Source organism: Anthonomus grandis, chromosome 2 (genome assembly GCF_022605725.1).
Source record: "Anthonomus grandis grandis chromosome 2, icAntGran1.3, whole genome shotgun sequence".
NCBI classification, from domain to species: domain Eukaryota; kingdom Metazoa; phylum Arthropoda; class Insecta; order Coleoptera; family Curculionidae; genus Anthonomus; species Anthonomus grandis.
The window spans coordinates 23,342,513-23,367,301 of record NC_065547.1 but is presented as its reverse complement, the minus strand read 5'-3'; the positions used below and the strand labels follow the sequence as shown (position 1 = coordinate 23,367,301).

Here is a 24,789-nt window from a genome sequence, read left to right as displayed (position 1 = left end):
CCGTGCACTTTGGTTACCTTGAAGTACATCATTTAGAAGTACTTGAGATGGTTTATGATGTTTATATTATTTATTTATGAAAGTCGCAACCAGTAGGCTAGGAGTTGTACATAAAAAAAAACTTTCTAGGCTAATTAAAGGAGACATTCTTGCAAACTAATATGCTTAACCAAAAGATAAATTTAAACATATTTATATATTAAATTTTTGCTCCTGTAAAACAATAAATAATTTTTTTGCAATCTACTGCTTAAGGAAGTAAAGGCTAGGAAACGAATCTTAAACAATCGATTTAACTATTTCGTTCCAAAGTCTCACTGACACTCAGAAACAATAAAAACATATGTTAGATCTATACTTAGGTAGATCAATTTTCAACTGATAATTTCGCCTATCTGTGAAAAATTTTATAGATTAAAAAGCCTGCAAACTTAAATCGCACTTTAAAAACCATTTCAAATTTTCTAAAATCTCTCAGTAGTTTTTGTGACCTTAGATTACTCTCACACAATTAATGTTCACGACAGGTTAAAACGGTATACATACAAAACATAGCATACTCCTTGAATGTTTCTATATTTGTTTATGTTTTTTTTTTATATTATTTATCAACGCAGGCAACTTAATTATCTTATCCTGAAAGAGTTGACATAATAAAAAGAAATGGTCGTCTACGAATTATTTTTGGCCTGGATCCAACAGACATTAGTTATGTTAAAAATATATTAGAAAATGTGTTTAGGAATAATATTATTAGGTCCTCTATTATGACAATTCAAATCGTGAGGATTAAGTGTTAATCTTTCTATTCCTACAGGTGCAATCTGAGATGTTCCTTAAGATGCCCATCTTGGTCAGTATTTTTATGAATGACTCCAATATTATAAATGTCTAATGTATGCCGCCATAATGACATCAAAATTTTCTTAATGCGCTTACAAAATGAGAGAGCGAAGTCAATTGCGATTGAGTAGAATTATTTCGAATCTGATCTGCGTTTAATAAGAACTTTGCATGTACATACGACGAACGAGTTCATTTGTAGTCGTTTGTTTATTTATGGTAGTATTTTATTTTATTTATTTATTTAGAAAATGTACAGTACAAACATGTGTATAATCCTATCTCTAGATCTGAGTTTCACAAATTTGTTTCAAGCACCTAGGTGTTTACCTGTATGTGCAGAAGTTTATTATACATCATTCCTAATATTAAATTATGACGCAAGTGAAATAATGTATTCCTGTAGCCTTAACTTACTAACAATATTGTGTATGATTATTATTAATAATAAAATTTATATTAAATGATCATTGAGATAGTTTTACATTAACAATCCCCAAGAAACTTAACAGATTATTCATGTTTTTGTAAATAAATATTTTGTTTACCTGTTTAATATATTGATAATAATTTTTTAGTTCTCTTATACTATTAGGTAGCAAATTATATATTTTTGGTGCAACTACAGATGCAAATCTCTGATTACCAGCAAACCTTCTAAAAGGGACAATCAACATATTATAATTATTCCTGGTAGGATAATCATGATCTACATGCTGTTTATTTTTATTTCTAAAACAATAAATATAATTGCTTAAAAAATATCTCGTAATATTTAAAATACTTTCATTGTATAGTTGATTTGTTGGATATACTATTGGATAAGTATTTAATATGTGACACCTCATATATTATTGTATTGGCTTGTTGAAGAGTAATTGAATTGTATAAAGGTCTATTTGAATCAGTAAGAGAAAAAGCAACATAAATTGTTTTAGCAAGATTAAGTGATTTACGAGAATTTAGCCATGTTTTTACTTTACTTAGACCAATATCAATTTTGTCTCTTAATGAATCCCATGATGAACTAGTAAAATACAGTATCATCTTCAAAGGAAATTTGCTTGAGTTTCGACTTATCTCAGTATTTTTAGTTTATTTTGGTGTAAAGAAAAGCATTTATAAACAGTAGAAACACAATAGGCTCTAGAACCGAATCTTGACATACATGCTATCAGATTGCAAGAAACGTCGTCATATCAACCCTTACAAGCTGACTTCTGTTATTAAAATATTATTTAAACCATTAAAGAGGTCTTACTCTGAACACATAGTGTTGCGACTTATTAATTAATTAGGATAATATGATTTAAACAGCCGATAAATTTGGAATCGTAGAAAATTGTTGCGGTCGGGTAATCCTTATTTAGATAAGAATATACTTTACTAAAAAGAATATACTCTACTAAGCAGCAAAGATAGACCCCTTTTTTAACTAGTCCTTCAATGATCTTGGGTAACTTGGGAAGGACTGCATTTAGAAATTAAAGTTGTACGAGTTGAGCAGTAAAATGGGCCCTTAGATATGGGTAGACCTCTACATTATTAGTCTGCATATGAACAAACAAATATTTACGTTTATTAAACATAAAATCGAGTTATTATTTAAATATGTAGTAATGGGGTTTCTAAAAGATATTTTAAATGAAAAACGCATGTATGGATTTTGACTTTTTTTGAGATTTCCATGAACTAATTTATTTTTCTGAAATGTAAGTATGATATATCAAAAAATATTCTTAAATTTTTCGCTTCAGTAACTACTGGCAAAGGGGTGTGATTTATTAAAATATGTGATTTATTTAATTGCATATTAATGGATCAGATTATTCTGTTACTTAATTTTTATTGTAACCAAAAAGAATAATAGATGATTTGCTTGCATTAACTCTTAAGTTATGATTTTGTGCATACTCATTAATCTCATTAATTTCCTCATTAAAAGGGATATTTGCGACCGCTATTTTACTGTAATTAATAGTTATCAAGATAAATATATAAATAACTTTTCAATTCTGCAACATAAAACAGCCAATTTCCAAAAATCATTTAGTTATGTAGCTGTTAAATTATGGAATGAAATACTGCACGAACTAAAAACACTAACAATCCAAACAACTCTGACGAATGCTAAATGTGGCTTACTGTCCAACCAAAGACATGTCTAGTAATTAATTTACTAAATCTATTTATTTCTTTGTTTTTTTTCTTTCTTTAATCTTTACTGCCATATTAAAAGTAATAATTCTCATATAATACTTGGAACTTATATCCGTCCATGATTCTTTATTATATTTAACATGTTTAATTCATCTAACCCCAAAAACGTTTATTTAGGGTTTTTTGTTTTCTGTTTTTTTAAGTAAAATAATGCAAAAAATGAATATTTCATTAGTGTATACAAGGTGTCTACTATAAAAACCGCAAAACTTAAGAGGTGATTATACAAGTCATTTGCAACAAAAAAGTCATATAACATTTTTTCGAAAAGTTGTTAGTTCTTATGGTATTTAACATTTTTTGATTTTATAAAATTTCTTTGTTTTTTTTTCATATAAACAAGAATATCTCCGTTATTCTTACCACCACATAAAATTTAGATATACCATCTGAAAGAGAATTAAAAGTGCTTTAAGATGGGTATATTTAAGTTTTTGAGTAATTTTTTGTACCAGGTGTTATCAGAAGTTAAATGTAACATTTGGGAAATGTGCAAAATTAGTGATATTTTCTTCGTTGTCGTTTTTCTAAAATTTGGTAAATACGGACATGTTTTTTTTTCAGCAAAAACTACTGTATTTAATATGCTCCAATGATATACTTACTTTTGTAATAGCTATTTGTTTTCACAGCAATATCATGGGCAAAAGAAAGAAAACCACAAAAATTGAAAATTTTCAAATTTTATATTTCTTGATCGTTTGAGCACCAATGCGGTAAGTACTTGTAGATCTATCTTCCCTAACATAACAACTCCACAAATTTCCATTAGAGAAGCCGTAAACAAATAACATATCGCGATATTCATTCTTTAAGAAAAAAGGCAGGTTTTCCTTCTCTTGTAAATGGCAATGAATCCGCAAAAGAAGGAAATTCACAAACCATGTATTACTTGATTTTAAAACAAAAACATAGATATTTACAATTTGACAAGAACTGTCATTCAAGTTTTCACTTCGACTTAAATTAGTTAAATAAGTTTAAATAAGTAATTTCATTTAAAAATGCTTAAAAAAATAATGCCTAGTTTCACAAACATTGAATATCGGACATCTTATTTATTTACGGTGTCGCAAATGGAAACTCGCGGGAGACAGCAAGGAAGTATGCGCTTCGTTTTCCTAATAGACGGTCAACCCCATAGAAGTACATTTGCATAAGTGTTCAGACGCTGTGGGGAAACTGGTTCCTTTCGAGGTTTGCGGATTAGAGAAGGTGGTCAAAATGGTCAACGCTGGAGACAAGAACCTGCGATTATGAGAGCTGTTACAGAACATAGATCTAGAAGTACTCGCCGCATTGGTGCTGCATTAGGGATTCACTATTCCACTGTACATAGAGTTCTTAAAAAAAATAATTTGCACCCGTTTCATTTGAAAAAAGTCCAGGATTTATTGCCAGTGGATGGTGAGGTGAGGCTTTAATTCTGTAGGTGGTACTTGAATAAGTGCAAGATTGGGGAACAGATCAAATGTTTTGGACAGATGAAGCAACATTTACAAAAGCCGGAATAATGAATTTAAGAAATAATCATATATGGCATACAGAAAAACCTCATACGACTGTTGTACATTTTCAGCATGAGATAAGAGTCAACGTATGGATAGGATTAATGAGAGGTCGCCTTTTCGGGCCCGTAATACTTCCTGATCAGCTCAATTCCAATGAGTTTTCATATTTATTAAATAATGACCTTGTTGACTTTCTGGAAGAAATCCCCTTAGCCGCTAGACAGGCACTTTGGTTTCAAATGGACGGATGCCCAGCCCATAATGGCAGAATTGTGCAAAATTCCTTGAATCAATGCTTTGGGGAGAAATGGATCGGAAGATACGGTCCAGTAAGATTACCGCCCAGAAGCCCTGACCTTACGCCCCTTGACTTTTATGTCACTGGGGCACATAAAATTTATTGTTTATAGTATTAACATTAATATTCGAGACGAACTAATTAATCGAATTAATGTGTGTTGCAATGAAATGCGACAAAAACGCGTTGCGTCAAATGTATTAAGCAAGAGGGAAGACATTTTGAACAATTGTTATAATTTTAGGTTTGTTTAATGAAATTTTGATTTTTTAATTTTGGTCAATTAAGAAATATAAAATTTGAAAATGTTCAATTTTTGTGGTTTTCTTTCTTTTGCCCATGATATTGCTGTGAAAACAAATAGCTATCACAAAAGTAAGTATATCATTGGAAAGCATATTAAATGCAATACTTTTTGCTGAAAAAAAACATGTCCCTATTTACCAAATTTTAGAAAAACGACAACGAAGAAGATACCACTAATTTTGCACATTTCCCAAATGTTACATTTATCTTCTGATAACACCCGGTATAAAAAATTACTCAAAAACTCAAATATACCCATCTTATAGCAAATTTAATTATCTTTCAGATGGTATATCTAAATTTTATGTGGTGGTAAGAATAACGGAGATATTCTTGTTTATATGAAAAAAAACAAAGTAATTTGATAAAATCAAAAAATGTTAAATACCAGAAGAACTAACAACTTTTCGCAAAACTTTTATACGACTTTTTTGTTGCAAATGACTTGTTTAATCACCTCTTAAAGTTTGGCGGTTTTTATAGTAGACACCTTGTATAGTTTATGTTTTTAGGATTTTACTTTATTATAACTTGTTTGTATTATATTAAATATTAAAAAAAGGCTAGCATTCCCCAGATACATTGGCATCTTTGTAGTGTTGTATGTGTATCGGTTTTTTTATAATCGCGATACTCTCCTTATTTGTCCTTTGAAAAATAGTTCATAAGATTATCTCTGGATTCACCCACTACATTTTTGAATAAAGGATAAATAAAAAGGCATTTGATTTATTTTAGACATCAACGTATAAATTAAAAATGATCCTTAAAAATTGCCCTAATAATTAATAATTCCAATTACGTTACATTTGATGTTAATTGTTACCTACCTTACTTTATTTTATGTTGTTTACTTTTTTTTTTGTTTAGTTATTATTTAGTTGCTTCGTTAAGCAATTAATTAGATTACTATGAATTCGTGTAACTGATTGGAGTATCCCGTTAAATTAAATAAATAAAATTGAGTAAAACAAATAAAACTTACGTCTTCATAATCTTTAGTTCTAATCTGCAAAATAGTCTCCCTTTCTGTAATTTTCTTTTTCAGTTCTTCAATCGCGTTATTTTTTAGTGTCAACGCGTTTGAACTGCTCTGTAATTGAGTATTTAACTCATCCCAATTAGTTTTATCAATAAAAAAGCCTTCGCCCGATCTTGCTGCATCCAAGTCCTTTTGTAACTTCTCAATTTCCTGGGTCAAGTCTTTTATCATTTGTGTCTTGGTAACTTTTTCGTTCACCATCGGGGTATTTCGAATATCTCTAGCTCGGCACGCATACTCGAGAGTGCTAAGGGTTTCTTCGATCGATTCATGGGACGGTGATATTGTTGCTATGATACAGGTTTTGGTGTGTCCTCCCAAACTGTCTTGTAAGATTCTCGTTAACTTGGAGTCACGGTAGGGGACATGTTTGTTCGTTTTTTCAGCTGAAATGTTAATTTTATCTTCACATTTTGGCATACATTACAAGCAATGTATTTAAATTTATTATTAATTTAGCACAGAACATCCTTAAATTACAAAAATCAGAAATTATCTATTTCCAGAGCTCAACAAACACTTATTAGTAGAAGACACAATATTCGTATAACTTAAATATGAATATTTATAGAATAAAATGGGTATTCAGGAATACCCTTTTTATATATCGATAGGTAGATATATATATATATATATATATAATATATATATATATATATATATATATATATATATATATATATATATATATATATATATATATATCAATATATCAGGGAATAAATACTGACCTAAAATATGGATAACTCTGCCCAAAGTCAGTAGTGACTTATTAATGTTGGCCAACTCTTGCGCCCGTTTATCTTTTGCTCCAGACCTGAATATATTTTCGCTACCGGCCAAATCCACCAAATTAATCTTCCCAGTTTTAAGCACTTCTTCCCCCGATATATCGATTTCTCTAGTGTGAACCGTTATTGTAAAAACAGTATGCGATCTCGAGCTGCAATTGTTCATAAGGGTGGCGGCTGTTTGTCTTTTATGCGTGCCCTGTTGCAGCAACGCAAAAATATCGTTGCTACTGAATACTGTTATTTCATTTAGGTTCTGAATACAAACTGAGCCTTTATTATCGCTAAACATGCTAAAATCAAAAAAGTGTTCAATCATTCCAAATGGGTTAAAGATCAAAATTTCTGTAAAAAACTACTACTTACTTGAGTGGTGGCGGACGTTCGTCTTGACTAAGTAAATCCCTAGCCTCCTCATTATACAGTTCTAAAAATGATACCCTCACATGGTAGTCTGTAACTTTCATCATTCCGATTTCATCGAAAATGTTGGCGGCTGCTCTAGGAATACAACCTGCGAGATCATCCTAAAAATATTAATAGTTTGATAGCCTGGAGCAACAAGAAAAACAGTGTAGATTATTTGTTATAATAAAAATAGGTATCCTGTCATGCTTTATAGCTATTATTAGCTATAAAGCATGAAACAGAGCACTATTAAAGGAAAACTTTTTTAAATAAAAGTAAATGTACTATTTGTTATAAATATGCAGGCTAGCGAAGTCTAGCATATGAATGCTATTCTACTTAACCAGCCATACATATATCTTGTATGTGGATTTTTTAAGTGAAAAGACCTATACTAAACGTTTCATACTTCTGGTCAACTTTTCTTGTGTTTGTTGTTAAAAGTTCTGTAATTATGTAACTGTTGCTTTGCGTGTTTGTTTGTATCCTAGGTTCGTGTTTTGTTGTAATTTTCAAAAAGTTTTAATTCTATCATTTGTATTTTTGAAGACGTCTCAATCACAGACAAATCCCAACAAGACAGTGGTACGTTACTTTGGCAAAAACAAGTCTGACATAAATCAGAAAATGAAATGAACGATTCAGGGAAGAAATCTACTGCCAATCTGGGCAAAGAATCTGGGTCTTATGGTCGACACAGAGTTAAGATTTAAGGAGAACGTAAATCTTTCCATTAAAAAGGCCTACGCATCATTGAAAGTTCTTTACCCACATCGACAAATTTTAACTATTAAACAAAGGATTGACTTTACAGAAAGTTTAGTTCTTAGTCATTTTAATTATTGTGACATAGTTTGTGCTCCATGTCTAACCCAATACGAACAAACCAGAATTCAAAAAGTACAAAAGTCGTGTACTAGATTTATCTTTGGGATAAGAAAATATCAACCTACATAAAAAAGCGCAAAGAATTACACTTAAATTTTTGACATGGGGTATTAACTAAAACTAACAATAACTAAAACTCCACTATACCTATACAATAAAATTGGATATCTATCAGACGTTCACAACCTAAACCTCAGGCATGGGGGGAATAATAATTGAACCTCGTCATAACACCTTAATGTTTGAAAGCAGCTTTTCTTATAATGTTTAACGCATGTACAATGATGTTCCCAACTCCTTAAAACATTTATCAATAAATAGCTTTAAATCCAAAATAAAACTCTTATCTTTTAAATCAAACTACTTAATATGATTTATTATATTTTGTACGCTTATATTTTTGTTGGTTTGTTGTTGATAATGTACGTATATTGCACCATAAAATTTTGGTAGTGAGGTTAAATCCCAATTGTGGTGTATTTGTGAACAGAACAATCAAAATAATTAAGAGTCGTTGCTTGGTTTTTTTTTCCTCAGTTTTCTTTCTTTTTCTTTTCTTTGTAATTGTCATATTATGCATATTAATTATTTTAAAAAAATTTTGTAAAATTAACTAGGCACTACAAATAATATTTATTTCGCATACTTTAAAAAACCTTTGAAAAATTAATCAATATTCTTTTATAGCTTTAAATTATTAATAGTTTGGATAAAACTAAAATTTGGACATTCGTAACTGCGTCAGTTTGATGTTGTCAAATTTATAGTGACCTCAATATATCAATACCATAGGCATTAGGCCTACTGTATATTTTCTATTCTTTGTGTTGTATTATGTATAGGTGTGGGTCTACTGTTGGGTATTGGAAATTTTAAAATTGCTTTCCAGCTCCTTTTGTATAAGGACTGTATTCTGTATGATAATCATGAATCACTAAATCTATGTAATGAATATTTACTGATGCAAATAAAAGTTACTATTATTATTATATTATTATCTAAATTCATCCGGATATGACTTGAGTAAGTTTATTGCGCTACAGGCAAAGGACCTAGTTTAAAATGTACGAAAACGAGGCCTAGAATGCTTTGTCTTATGTCCAATGTTTACAGAATTTATGGAACGACGTGTTTTAAAGACATTGCGCAAGATATTAAAATTGCGATCATCCAAAATTTTATGGGTGAAATTGTATAAATGATCTTTCCATTAGTTTTCCATACAAAGCCATTTTGAGTCAATAATTTGATGAGATATATAATCATGTTTTTTTAAGTCAATAATTAAATGAGAATTCTGGATGACCTGTATCATATTTCTATCAAGCACATCAAGGCTAGGATAGTATACAAAATGACAGTAGTTAAAGACTGAAAGGACAAGCGATTCTGTTAATATTTTTCTATTTTTTTTAATATAAATTAAATATATTAAAATTGAAGTGCCTACTAGTGGAAAGGATTTTCAACATAGAAAATGTCCTCCTCCTTAACTGCTCTACATGCTCGCTAAATCATAAATGTGAATCAACACAAACACCCAGATTGCGAGCGAGATAGACACATTGCAGCTTAGTATTCTGTATGTAGATGTGCATCTTTTATTTCACCAGCTTAACTCAGGTGAATCAGGTTTATAGGATATATATACAGTTAAGTGTCATCAGCATAAGCCATGTCATCGCATTTATTTAAAGACGTTAGAATATCGGAAGTGTAAATTATAAATAGTAATGGCCCCAATTTCTAATACTAAAATACAGTGGTTGATTGTAACGAAGGCCTTTGAGTATTCAAGCAGTGCGAGTACTGTAACGTTGACCTAATATGTGCTTTCAAAAATATCATTGGCTACTTTAGCAAGAGTTCTAGCTGTACTATGCCCACCTCTAAATCCACACTGAGTATTAAATAATTTATTATTCAAAAATAATCCTAAATTTGTTTATATAGAACTTGTTCATATGTTATACGCTGCTGGCAAAATTTTTATGATACGCATTTCAGAGAAATTATTATGATCAACAATTTTAGCAAGTGGAATTCCACTATCATCATCACTCATACAATCTTTTTTTAGCTTGTGCAAAACTGTTTTAACTTCCTTAGTATCTATTAACTTAAAGGAGAATTTTTTAGTTGCCTTAAAAAGACTAGAATTATAAAAATGTATCGTATTATTTATTATATAGAACTTTTATCGCATCATATAAGTTTTGTGCTTGGCGATAACTTGTACGTTCGTGTATGTATATCTTTCTTCTTTTTAATCTTTAATTATTTATTTTTATCATTTTAGTCCAATTTTACTTTTGAATATATGTGTTATTTATTGAATTTACTTAATTGCAATATTCTATGGTTTTATATAATACTATAATTTTAATAAGTCTTGGATTTTAATAAATGGAAATTGCACCACAGCACCAAAAGTAATTTGTAAATTGCTTTCTTATTATGAAATCACTTTGCTGGCAATAAAGATTATATTATTATTATATTTATTTGATTTTGATGAATATAAAATGCAATTAATTTTGCTAAATAATCTAGTTTTGCTGTTTGGTGGATGGATCCCATATGCAAACTCGTCGTTACTTAATATTGGCGTTAAAAAACTCAATTTTGAAGTTTAAATTGAATATATTGAATATACTGTCTAAGATAGGGTCCATAAACAGTATCTAAGTAGTTGGAGAGTTCTCTTTAGAAGATAAGAATGTTCTTTTATTTTATAGGTTTACTGACAAAGAATTCTGATCTACCAAAACTAGAAGGTAGTTCGAATCCTTATTAATCATTTCGATAGTACCAACAATGTCAGTCAAAGTGGCAGGTCAGGCAGTCTTCAACATTCAACATTCAGCTAACAAATAATGTACACCCAGTTTTAGCATCCTTGCTTATATAGTGTTACTTTTAACCACATTCAGGTTAAGAAATAATAAATTCAAAAGGGTCACTCTCAAAGGTTGACAAACACTGAGCAGTAAGTCATTACAGCCTTGAGAGGAACTCCTTATTTATAAAATCAGAATTAACTAGTATTTGTCAGCTTTAAAGATGGTTTCTTAACTATATGAAATTGTTGTACTTTAGTTCAAAATTCCTTGCTATTTATAGCAATTATAAATATTGTATTTATACCACTAAAGAGTAAATTATAAATTGTGAGCACTAGACGTAATTTGTGAAGAGTGTTTTTTTTCTTTTTATTGCAGTTGAAATTGTTTTATTATGCACGAAATGTTCTTTTCATGCTCCATACAATATTTAACGGCTTCAGTCCTAAGTTATTTCTTACACTAAATCATATGCTCAAGCCTTTTCATGTGCAACCAGTTCAATGAAGAACTAGATTGGCGATTACCTTAAATCCCTTTGAAGAATGAAATAATGACTTGATCAAGGCCACAAAAACGCTAAAGAAAATTGAAAAGAAAAATAATAGAGTTAAACTTATCATTAGCAAAATAGTGAATAATCTGATGTAAATGGAACAGAAGGAAAGAGAAAATAATTGTATTTGCTTTAAAATGGCAGAATCTCTCAGATCTTTCTGAAACATTTAGAACACCTAGGTCGCCATTAGATCACTTTCTTTTTCTTTTCAGGGACTTAATTAAAAAACGGTTCTTCTTAGAGCCATAGGCCATATCATAAAAAGAATTTAGTACACTAACTATAATATATCCTCGATTATACCTCGATCAAGTTCAGGATGCATTTAATCCTTTTGGACCAGCATAAATGTTCTGGTGATATAAATTGTTTAATTATTTATATTTTTTAAACTAACACTTGCCTCTTTAACATCTTATTCATTTTAAACCTAAAATTTTAATAGTTTTAGAAAATCTTCGCATTCAAAGATCCATTAATCTCATTTTCTCAATATTTGCGGTTAGGAACGAGATTTTAAAAAGCGGTTTTCACTGGCTTCTTTGGATGGTACTTGGCTACATTTTTATAAAGAAAAAGTCATATCATTCGATTTGGTTTTTTTGTTTTTTTTTAGGATTTTGTGTCATGATGTAAAAACTAGCCCCTGGAGAAGGATTATTGCCCAAGATATGCTCTTTTCAACGATACCAAATTTGTTTACATCGGTCAAACCGTTAAGAAGTTAAAGCAGGTTATTGCAGAAACAATTGAACGCCCACCACTATCTTTATTTTTGAAATAACTTATTTTTTTTTACAAAAATGATACATAAACTGGTTTCCTTTAAAAATGTGAAAAAAAATGTTTACCGTTATGCCCTCTGGTGGAAGTTGAAAATATTTACCAGCGATTCTTCATGAACGATTTATATATTTTTTACCCCGAAGTCATACCATGGACGATTCCCGAGATATGTCCTAGGAACACTCTTATTAGGTCACCTGGTATATAAGGGACTGGCAGAACCTCTAGCGATTCTATTTAATATCTCAATTAAACAACAAGCTTTTCCATATATTTTAAAGGAGGCGACTATTTCTCCCATACACAAAAAAGATTTTTGAAAGCATTCTTTATAATGATATAGATAATCGTATTCAGATAAAATTAGCAAATATCAGCACAGTTTTGTGAGAGACAAATCAAGAGTAACAAATTTCTGTATTTTATCTCTACATATTTCTCGGGTTATTGAGGCGAGGGAGCAGTTGGACGTCTTCTATACTCATTGTGAAAAGGCATTTGATAACATCAATCACTGTGTTCTTTTAAATAAACTGGTGCAGGTTTATTGTCTATGGTTTAAAAAAAAAAGGTTTAATTTATTGAAATCTTATTTATCAGACAGAAAGAATCAAGTGAAAGTAGGTAACTGTTGAACTCACCAATATGTGTTATCCTCTGGAGTTCCACAAGGGAGCAAACTTAGACCATTGCTCTTTATTTTATTTATTAACGACTTGCTAGCCTGTATTGAACTTTGTAACCGTTTAATGTATAATGACAATTTTAAACTTTTTAAAACAATCTCTAATAGGGAAGATACAGCTAAATTGCAAGATAAAATAAAAAATAAAAATACAATAAAATATCTTTCATTAACAAAAATGTCAAAAGGTAATAGATTCGCAGAGCGGTTTTTAACAATTACCAATAAAGATTTAGCCATTAGGCAATAACAAATAAAATATCCACTTTCAAATATACTGACAAATTTTAAAATACATGACATTATTTAAAAGCTTTGAGCACAGTATAAAAATTAAAAAAAAAATTACATATCACAAAATTACTACAGACTGCATCAACACATCTTACCACTCCTGATCAAATCTTTTAGTTTCTTTTTAAAACAGGGACAGCTTAATGTTTTAAGATTCTCAGGTATTTTGTTATATCAACTAGCTGCCTGATATATGAAACACGACTTGAAAAACTCTGTATTATGCCTGGGAATATTTTTCCCCTGATATTTACTTCATGGCATTCACCATGGCTCTCAGTTAAATCAAATAATTTGGTTTAATTGAGATAGTGATTTTATGCACTATGGAACCCATATGCACTCATTGCCGTTGCTTTATGTTGGTTTTGAAAAGCTCCACAACATGCCGACTGACATGCTCTCTAAGAGGTACACATCTGATATATCTGGCGCTGTTTTGAATTTTTTGTAATTTAAATTGATTATATTCTGCGAGATATGGTCCATAGACAGTGTCTAGGTAATTAGGAATTGAAAGAATTAGAGATTCTGTAAGTCTTTTTTTGGTTTCTTCAGGGAGGATATATTTCTATTCATGAATTGATGATCTCAGGTCAGTGTTTCAATGGTTCAAAAATGGTTACCCTTAATGTTAAAAAGTTATTGAAGATTATTATATCAGTTGGGAGGAAGTTGAGAGAGGGAGTGTTATAAAGGATCTTGAAGTCATATTTCAAACTAACATGAGGTTTAATATACACTTCTATGAAATAACTAACAAAGCTTATCTTGGACTGAGGTTTGTTATCAGAAATAACAATAACTTTAGAATAAGCACAATTATTAAACTCTATAATGCCCTGGCGAGACCACATATGGAATATGCTTGAAACATCTGGCCTCCTGTTGCATTTCAAACTTGCAGATATGATTTAGATGGATCAAAAACAATTTTTAAGATTTCTTTTTGTGAGAAAAATTAAGGAATATCCATAAATGGTCTCATACAGGGTGATATTAAATTCGCTTCAATTGTGGACCATTGCCACTAGAAAGAACAGTCAGTTCAGTCAGTCATGTTCATATACTTTATTTTTAATAATATTAAGTATGCAGGTTATGATTTAATTGAGTTCATCTACTTTACAGTACCATGACCAACTAAGATTTGTTTTTTACAAATCCCTGTAAAAATATTCCACTAGTAAACAATATGCTAACCATTTGTAATAGAGTATTTAATAGGCTGACCCTTGTGGATATATTTAATATAAGGGGCAGTGAGAAGATTGCTTTAAGCATATATATAACTTAAGAGATTGCTTTCTCATCAGCACCAGTTTTAAGGGGGTAAATGAGAAACATACATATACATATAGTAGTGTGATTGTAATGTAGCTCTTCTTTATTTATGTTTAAACTTTATCTTTAGAGTATATAATGCTGTTGTGCTTATAGTTGTAAGTTTATTTTCTATTAGTTAACACTTTACATGTAATTACTATTAGTTTATAGTATTTGTACAGTTTCTAAATAAATAAATATCAATATTCAGTTCTAAGGCTGGAGGTTTCTGATCATATTTTAAAAAGGTTACAGGTATACCTGTAATTATGTAATATGTATCAAATGCTAAAGACCAAATTAAGAATATTAGCACATGATTATTATGTTGACACAGTTCATAAAACAGAAAAATCAGGAATGCAAGATTTATATTTGCTTTGGTTGGTTGTTTAACCAAATGCTTTAAAGAAAAAAAAAATATACATCTTATATCAACCAAATTTTCTACCTGCTTATAATACGGTTTTTTCCGTTATAGCAGGTAAAGTTTGATAAACCGGAATATTTAATAGGTTATACGATCATGTTACGATCAACTTATGATTCAACGAATTTTTACTGTGATAGAAATAAATCGGCATAATCGTTACATCTGCTATGCCAATATTTGTAATGTAAGCATTAAATTATAATTAACCAATAAATAAAGGCTACTAAAAGGGAGTAATCAGTAATTATGTTAGGGCTTATAAACATAGTTTTTCATATGAAATTAAAAATATGTCAAAAACGGTTACACTTAGGTATAGGACATTATACACAAAATATACTTAGAATTTCACGTAAAAGTCAAAAATGTAAAAATATACAGGGTGTTCCATTTAAAATAACGAAGTTGACACCTACTTCCGGTATAACCGGAAACGTCACAACTGTCAAAATATTTTAGTTGTGTGGCCCTTATCTACTGCGACATGTTTTGCCAAAATTTTCAAAATTTTTGAAAAATTAATTTCTGAGATATCGATCACATCTATTCGTCCTGAGACACCCTGTATAGTCAACAGATAAAAAGAAATAAATGTTAAATTACATTAGAATTATAAGTGAAAATGACATAAGTGAAAAATTTTTTTAAGTAAAATTGTAAAAATGATAAATTACTGATTCACCCAGCAAAGGTATTTGATAAAAAACTAATTTATATTATCAATTATTTAATTATGTTTGGAGGTACAAAGTCATCTTGCCGGCGTCTTTATTTGTATAGAATAAAAACGGAGGCAAATAACATAATTAGGAGCGTGGCAAGGATTGTCGTAACGGTTTTAATACTGCGATGAGGAAGCCAACAAGAACCCACCTCATTATTTTCCTAGGATCAGGAAATCATCAGCTTGACTGGAAAATCAAAAGCTCCGACTCTCAGTCCCTGGCAGGACTTAAGTGACCAAAAGGTAAAGATTGCAACATGGAATGTAAAGAGTAAATAATGTCATCTAAGAAATGAAAAGGTTAGACATATTGATTTTAGGAGTCAGCGAAGTAAGATGGCCTAACTCAGAAAAATTGCCAGATAGACGACTATCAATTTATTATGTAGGTAATAATGCCCAAAATCACTATAATGACAGCATTTATTCTTAACAAAGAAATACAAAAATCTGTAAAATCTTTTGTGCCAGTTTTCGATCGAGTCATATTCCTTCAGCTCGACTCTAAAACGTTTAACGTCGATGTCATTCAAGTTTACGTTTATTTATTATTTAGCATTCGGTATTGGTTCAATGGTCTAGAGATGTATTGGTGCCAGTATATGCATGTTTCATTGATTGTGAGAAAGCTTTTAGTCGTGTTCAACACGAGAAGCTCACAGATTCTCTTAAAGAAGTTTACTGCTAATCTATACTGGAATCAGATGGCTCAAAAAAGAGTTGATGACCTTATCGGAAGAGGTTTCAATACGAAGGGGTGTCCGCCAGGGTTGCATCATATCTCTTTTCTTATTTAATATCTAGAGTAATAAAATAATAGAAACTGCGCTTCAAACCCGCGACGAGGGTCTTTCTATTAACGGTATAGAAATCAAAACCTTAAATATCCTGATGACACTGCACCATCTTCAGACTTGCTGGAAGGTCTTCAAGAGATAATAAATCAAGCTGCACTAAAAAAGTTCGAAATTTGGGCTTAATCTGAATATTGGCAAGACTAAATTTATGATTATAACCAAAGAGAAAAACATTAGAGTTAAGATGGAATGCCTCAGGAAAAGATTCCAATAAGAAGTGTGAAAAGGGACACGGCACATATACCGAATTACCTTCTTCTGCATAACAAATAAAGAATTAAACAGATACCGGGAACAAACTCCCCAGAAGACAATTCTATACCTAAGATGGGATTCAATGAGAGCATGGTAAGCATTTTTGGCTACAAAGTTAAGGAAATTAGCAATTACTATAAAAGCATAACAGCTAGATGACATTTTTTTGCAAGTAAGAGATGTGGTTTTCAAATTTTAAAAGCTTATCGATCGTCACAACCAAAAATTTGCTTGCGACAGATGGACTAATTGAATTACTATGCAAAGTAACTGCCTCTAAATCACACCTAAAGGATAGAATTTTAGTTTTAGAGATGTTAAAAGCTAACTGAATAGCATCACACCACAGCTTAAGAGAGTCGATCCCTATTTTTTTTATTTCAAGGTTGGTATCATGCCAAAGTATAGCAGCAAAAAGTATAAACTCTCCAGAAACAGGGACTAGAGGTAGATCATTGACGTATAATAAGAACAAAATGGGGCCGAGGATAGAACCCTGGGGCACACTAGCATAAATGAGCACTCTTTTAAATTCTACCCGAAAAATAAAAGCAAAACCAGTTAAGAGCAACTCCCCTGAAACCATAGATCTCGAGTTTCCGCAGCAGAAATCGGTGAGTCACACAATCAAAAGCCTTGGATAAGTCACAGAAAACCGCTGCCGCACATTCACCAGAATTCAACCCCAAGTAGAGGCTCTCCAAAAGGTTGAATATAGCATCGCCTGTGCCGACTCTCTCCCGAAAACCAAACTGATGCTAAGAAGTCCATGCTTTTTAAGAAAGAAAGTATTGGCCTAAAATTTGATAGACTGTTGTAGTCACCTCCCTTGTACAATGGAATCACCAAAGACTCTTTAAGGGAATAAGGAAAAGATCCAGATGAAAAAGAAATATTGATTACTTCAGAAAATGTAGAAAGTGAGGTTTGTGGCAATACAGCAAATACTCTTGCAAAAACTCCATCCCACCCACCAGAATTTTTACTCTTTATGTCATGCAGGACAGTTTCAATCTCATTTGGACAGTTTCAATCTCATCTGTAGGTCCAAGGAAAAATGTTTCAGGGACTTAAATGCTAGTAAGATAAAATACTGGATCAACATTATACTGAGGTAAATTCTCAGAGATATACAAGGAAATATTCTGATAATAAGTGTTAAGGGACTCAGCTGTTAAAGCCTCAGAAACAGAATCACATTGTTCACCACCCCTCATGTTGTTAAAAATTTTATAAGTCTCCTTAGATTTGTTGGATGATTGTTCAATTGCCAGCTGAATAGAGTTTCGGTAAATCCTGTGGTACTTAAGACCCAAAATTAACATGAGACCCAAAATGTACATTACAAATCTTATATCTTTTTACCTTTCTTCCAAAGCTTATCTACTTCAATTATATATTTTTGCTTTGATTTTATCTTGCTATCTTTCTAGGAAATTTGTTACCATGACAATTAACCTGTTGTATAATTAATGGTATTTTTCAGTTTTTTTATATTAGTTTTTTGCTTCTTTTAAACCCAATCTTTTTTTTTAGGTTGTGTTGGGGATTTATAAAATTCCTTTCTTTACTTTAATATAAATTTTTTTTTTCCTACTTTCTCCCTCCTGTTTTCTTGATCTATTTTACATTGCTTGTACTTTTTGTTAGTTTTAATCCCAAATTAACTAATATGAATAAGTATTCTCTTAATTTTTTCCTTAGTCTCAGATGGTATAACTCTATAAAGAATGTATTGTAGTATTGATGTTTTTATTGTCACCATCATATTCTTTTGCTATTCTCTTTCAATACTATCGATTTTTTTTTAAACGCATTAACTCTTTAATTGACATTTTATCACTATATTGTCTATTATAGTGATATATCTCTCTACAGGGTGTTACAAAATTTGATGCAAATATTTTAAGAGCATATTGTTGGAATGAAAATAAGACTTTTTTTCCTATAAACACCTGTTCTAAAATGTACACCCTCATAGCTACAGACCATGCAAATTGCTTAAAGAAAATCGATTATTTGGAACCATAACTACATTTTTATGTCAATCTTACTGAAAATTTGCATGTCCCTGTTTTTTGGGACCTCTTTTTATTTTTCATCCCAAAAATGACGTAAATCCAATTTTAGGGGAGGATTCAGGGTAACTTATCATTCTGATGGCCCGGCCTGTATCTATAAGAAATTTAAAAATCTAGCAACACCATCTAGTTAGACATGAAAAAATGTAAAATTTTTGTCACTTGTAATGTAATTTTTTCAATTATGTAATATGTGTTATTATTTCTTTGTCTTGGTAATTTTGTCTTTATAAAAAAAATCTATTTTTATATTTATTTTATTATTGCTATTATTACTACTTTTTTACAGCTTTGTAAATGAGGTTGTAATACACTCCTTGTAAAATAAAGCATTTTTGAATTTGGATACTGATTTGACATCACTCGACTATGAAAAAAAAACAATAATCTGTACCTGAATTAATTAGAATACTAGAATGATGACTACATGACCTAATTATATTAAATCTTGACATTATTTTGCAATAGCAGTTTCTGTTAAATAGAATAAATAATTATATACAGCATTGGCCATAAAAGTTGGAACTTTTAAAAATTTAAAATGTTTCCAATGTTTTAAATTTATATTTTATTTTTGTACATCCAATCAATAAACATATTTATAAGTAAACAAAAAAGCATACCAGAATTTCAACCTTATCTTGTTTTAGACAATAAGAAATACTTTAAATTTTTGTGCTGGACAAAATGCTTGGAACTTTTTATAAAAGATATATTTTACAGGCAGTCTTTGACACACCAGTGTGCAAGCGGGTTATTTTTATTTATTTTATTTTGTGTTTCCATGGAAAAAGGCAAGGCCTATTCCAGCGACATTCGCCAAAGAATTTTAGATTTTTACAATCAGGGTGTAAGCCAGCATAATATTGCTCAAAGACTTAAATGTTCCTAAGAACACCGTGTCACGGATAATTAAGAAATATCGTATATTTGGAAATGTGGCACCAGGTAAAAGCACTGGAAGAGCTAAAGCCATGACTGCCTGTATAGATAGGCGAATTTTAAATATTTCCCAGAATGACCCATTTTTGTCATCCTCCAAAATTTTACAAAAATTAAATGAAGGTGAGCCTTCCAATATCTCTGCAAGAACGGTAAGAAGGCGATTGTGTTCTGGTGGACTTAACAGCTACATATCTGCTATAAAAACCTTTGCTGTGGAAGAAAAATGTCAAGTTACTCCTACAATTTGCAATGGATCATCTTAACTGGACTGTACAAGATTGGAAAAAAGTGCTATTCAGTGACAAATCTAAGTTCAATCTGTTTTCCAGTGATGGAATACTTCATGTGAGACGACCGAAAGGTGAAAGACTCAAGAAAAAGTTTATCCGACCTACAGTTAAACATGGAGGTGGTAATGTAATAGTATGGAGATGCTTTTCTTGGTATGATACTGGGCCAATACATAAAATTGTGAGGAAAATGGATCAATTTATGTATCGGGATATTTTGAGAAATACAGTGGAGCCTTACACATTTGAGTCTATGCCAGTAAATTTTGTATTCCAGCATGGTAACGATCCAAAACATTCGTCAAAATTGGTAAAACAATGGTTGGACCAAGAAAGAAAGAAAGAAAGAAAGAAAATGTGCTATATTATTTAAGACAACAAAATCTTGTGTAAAAGCACCCTAAAAACTAAAAAATTCCAAATTCACTTTAAATTTCAAATTTCAAACAAACATAACATCTAAAACACTTTACCATAAAATTTACACACATTACCAAAATTAAGCATAACAAAACAGATTGAGAAAAAAAAAAAGCATCTTTTTGATAAATTTCATTAAAAAATAAGTAAAGCTGTCAATAAAACAGAATTTAGAGGAAGTAAATTAAATTATTTAATAGGAAACAAGACTAAAACACTAAAATGATGTCAGAGCACAGGTTAAAAGGTATCATTAAAAAAATCGTAAAGGCTATAATATGCCCTGGATAATAATAGTGATTTTAATCCCTTTTTGAATTTCTTAACTTCTAAAATTTGTCTGATACATAGAGAAACATGGTTGTAAATTTTTTTGCTAAGGTATATAAGTGAGTTCTTGGTGAGAGAGGATGTAGGGATTGGTAAGGGAAAATCGTTAACCTGGCGAGTCATATGACCAGTGTTAGAGGGAGGTTTAGGACATTTATGAATAAGAATAGCTGTTTCTAAGATAAAAAGAGAAAAAAGAGTTAGGATTTTTTGAGATATAAAGAGAAGTTTACAAGAATCTCTTAACCCAGCGGAACATAGGTATCTAACTGACTTTTTTTGAATCACAAAAATTAGTTAATAATCCCTCGTTGCTTAAACCCCAAAAAGGCAAGCCATAACGAAGATGGGACTCAATAAGAGAAAAGTACACTAAATATGCAACTACCCCTCCCAGCTCATGCCCCGCCATTCTTACTGCAAAGCATCCAGAGGATAATTTTGATGCAAGATTTAGGATATGATCTTCGAAGCAAAGGCAACCATCACAGAAAAGATCACAGTTTTAAAACGGTGACAACTGAAACACTTTAAAGTGGCCGGCCCAGAGTCCAGACTTAAACCCGATTGAAAATTTATGGGAACATCTGGATCGCAAAATTCAGGCATCTGGAACAGTCAAAAATGCTGATGAACTATTTCATAAGCTTGTTGAAGCCTGGACTCACATTGACAGACAAATAATTTAAAATTTGATTGAATCAATGCCCAGAAGAATGCAGGCAGTAATTAATGCTAAGGGTTACCATACCAAATATTAATTATAATATTATGGTTTCAATAAGTTATGTTTTATGTCGTTTTTTAATTAAAAATCATTTAGTTCCAAGTATTTTGTCCAGGTTTTTTTAAATTTTTATTCCGAACTGCTACTGGTGCTGAATTTTTGTCAACATTTAAATTAATTAACAATAGTTTTTCATGTACAACAACTTTATAAAAGAAAATAAAATGCTAATTAAAAGGCACACAAAATATAATAAATTTTCAAAAGTTCCAACTATTATGGCCAATACTGTATATGAGTGGGTTTTCCTTTATTTGTTTTTTTTTCACATAAGACATGTTAAAGCTATTTTTAATAATAATAAAAATAAATTTATTAGCCAAAATAATACATGTCTTTGAATATAGATTTTTCAAGACTAATAAATTTAATTTAAGAACTATTCTAATGATGCCTAAATGTAACAAGACATTTGTATGCACCCTCAGAATCTTGCATAATTATTTAATTACATTCTAAATTATAGATAAATAAAATGCAAAAAAAATAGGTGCTAAAATTTGTGTCTAAATCTGTTATCAATTCTATTCTCCTGTTTAATATTATCAATCAAAAAATCAAAAAATTATCAATCTACAATTTGGATAGACATCACAAGTTTTAGGAAGATTAGGAAAATAATACCTATACATTTGTATAATTTTTGCCATTATACTGATTTTAGTTCTGTTTGTTTAATGACCTTAGTTTAATTTATTACATTTTAAATTTTTGTATATTTTTTGTATTCCCATATTTGTTTATTACATATATATGGAATATTTACTTTTATTGTTTTGTCTTGTGGTTTTCTAAGTGAATAAATGTAATAAATATAAGTTATCAATAAATAATAAAGTAAGTAATAATTAATATAATAATAATAATGGATGTTTTAAAGATAATACTTTTTTGAATATACACAAAATTGTTTGTGCATATGCCAATGCTGTCCCAAGACATAAGCTGAAGCTAGTTTAGAAGAGGCGGAATGAGTATCTTGAACTTTATGTACTTTTGTGGTTTCTTTGATCTTTGGACATATAACTTGTAATAAACTATTCCAGATTTTTAAGATTAAACATGCTTCTTCTTTAGTACTTGTTTTGTCTCCATATCATGTGTGAAATTAGGAAGACTATATGTACCAATATTTATTTCAAAAGTGTATTTATTATTGAGAATTTATTTTAAAAGTTCTCCTAAATATTGAACCCATGTGTTAAAAGAATAAAAAACAGAAAAGCAAGTGATGCTTAAGTGATTTTTTGTCACACCAATTTACCTCTTTCCAATTAACATTTGTAGTTAAACCATTTTCCATTCCAGTCATAGTATGTGTTTTGCCAGTACCTGTTTGCCCATAAGCAAATACTGTGCAGTTATACCCAGCAAGCACATCAGAAATCATTGGGGCTACAACATACTGATAAATATCCATCTGGGTACTCTCTGAATCAAACACTCTATCAAAATTATACTTTTTTTCTCTTGTTTGTATTTCGCGGGCTGATACGCATTGCACAGTAGTCCTGACTCTCCTAGCTCGTTCATCTTCATTTAAAGGTCTAAAATATGAATTATAGATTTATAGCCTTAAATATAATTAAGTCTGTTGTCATTATGATTAGGATAATATAGGAATAGCTTATATTAACCGACGAAATCGTTAAAACCTTACCTAACTCTCACAGCTACTTTTATGTTTTGCCCTGAAGAGTGTTTCTTCTTCCCTTGGTTGGCAATTTGGGACATCTCTGGGACCTCTTTCTCAAAAATAATGTGAACAAATAAATTAGAAAAGTTGAATCACTGTTCACAAAACGTATATAGTTGTAAAATAAATGCTACGCAAGTCAATTAAATACACATATTATAAATATAAACTTTAAAAATTTAATAAACACCAGCTCGGGGAGAACCGTTGGACGTTTGTTGAAAACAACTTTCAAATTTCCATTTTGAACAAAACGTCAATGTCAAATGAAACGTCATAAAAGTCACGCTGTTGCCGTCAAACTAAACAAGATTGTATCTGTTTTCTTTTAAGGTCACTGTATCATTAAAGGTGTAATTGTATAATAAGTAGGAATCTTAGAACATTGAATATACTAGAATAAGCATTGGCTGCTTTGGATTGACTGCAACAGGGAGCAGAGGGAATATTTTGTTGATGTTGATTAACATGCTTAGTATTCCATCTTGCAAGTGATTACTCAATTTTAACAGAAGAAAATAAAATGATATAATAAATTATTATAATTAGCAGAAACTTAATTGCATTTTTTATTATAAAGCAATAGAAAAAGTGAAATTCGTTTAATAACCCAAACTATTTTGTACTATATTTACACTCATCTTTTATAATAATTATATCTTAAATTTTGATTCTTTGAATCGCCAAATTTCCACACCGAACGGCAATGCTCTAAATTTTGCTCAGAAATATTCTCGCGATAAAGGTATTTGGCAACTGCGCTCATTGTTTACTTTTGGATGGTGCACATTTCGTAAATACAGTATTAGTAAGTAGCACATCACAGAATAAACGATCTCAAGATGATTTATTCTGTGACTGGACTTTATGAAACTTGTATGGTGAAAATCGAAATCGTATGTCGGCCATCTTGCTTGGCAAAATTGACAGGGAGCTGACAGACAGACAGTTGTTGGCATTGACTGATCTGAACATCATTTGTCATTGTCATACCATTTGAGTTTGTCTTTCATTTCCACAGAATAGCCCCGAATTTCCCCGGGAGCAGACGTTAAAAGACAAAAATGCCCAGCCAATAAGAATTGAAGATGGGACCAAAAACCGATTGATCCGTAAAGTTTCGCGTACAATTGGCATTGGCAGTATTGGCACATCAATTTTGTTTTGTTTT

At 30.6% G+C, this 24,789-nt stretch overlaps 1 protein-coding gene across 2 annotated transcripts in view; it reads right to left on the bottom strand.

Moving 5' to 3' along the window:
* Window positions 1-23,867, bottom strand: part of LOC126750402 (kinesin-like protein Klp61F) — a 57,990-nt gene extending 34,123 nt beyond the window's left edge. For both annotated transcript variants that reach the window (XR_007665716.1, XM_050460024.1), the window contains exons 1-5: window positions 23,583-23,867; window positions 23,187-23,469; window positions 7,378-7,538; window positions 6,952-7,304; window positions 6,164-6,606 (exon numbers count right to left, since the gene is read on the bottom strand). Coding sequence is in view for 1 of the 2 variants with exons in the window: in XM_050460024.1 (XP_050315981.1) it covers window positions 6,164-6,606; window positions 6,952-7,304; window positions 7,378-7,538; window positions 23,187-23,469; window positions 23,583-23,656 (1,314 nt within the window). In the remaining variant the exon portion in view is untranslated. The remainder of the gene's footprint in view (window positions 1-6,163; window positions 6,607-6,951; window positions 7,305-7,377; window positions 7,539-23,186; window positions 23,470-23,582) is intronic.
* Between the last annotated feature and the right edge of the window lie 922 nt (window positions 23,868-24,789).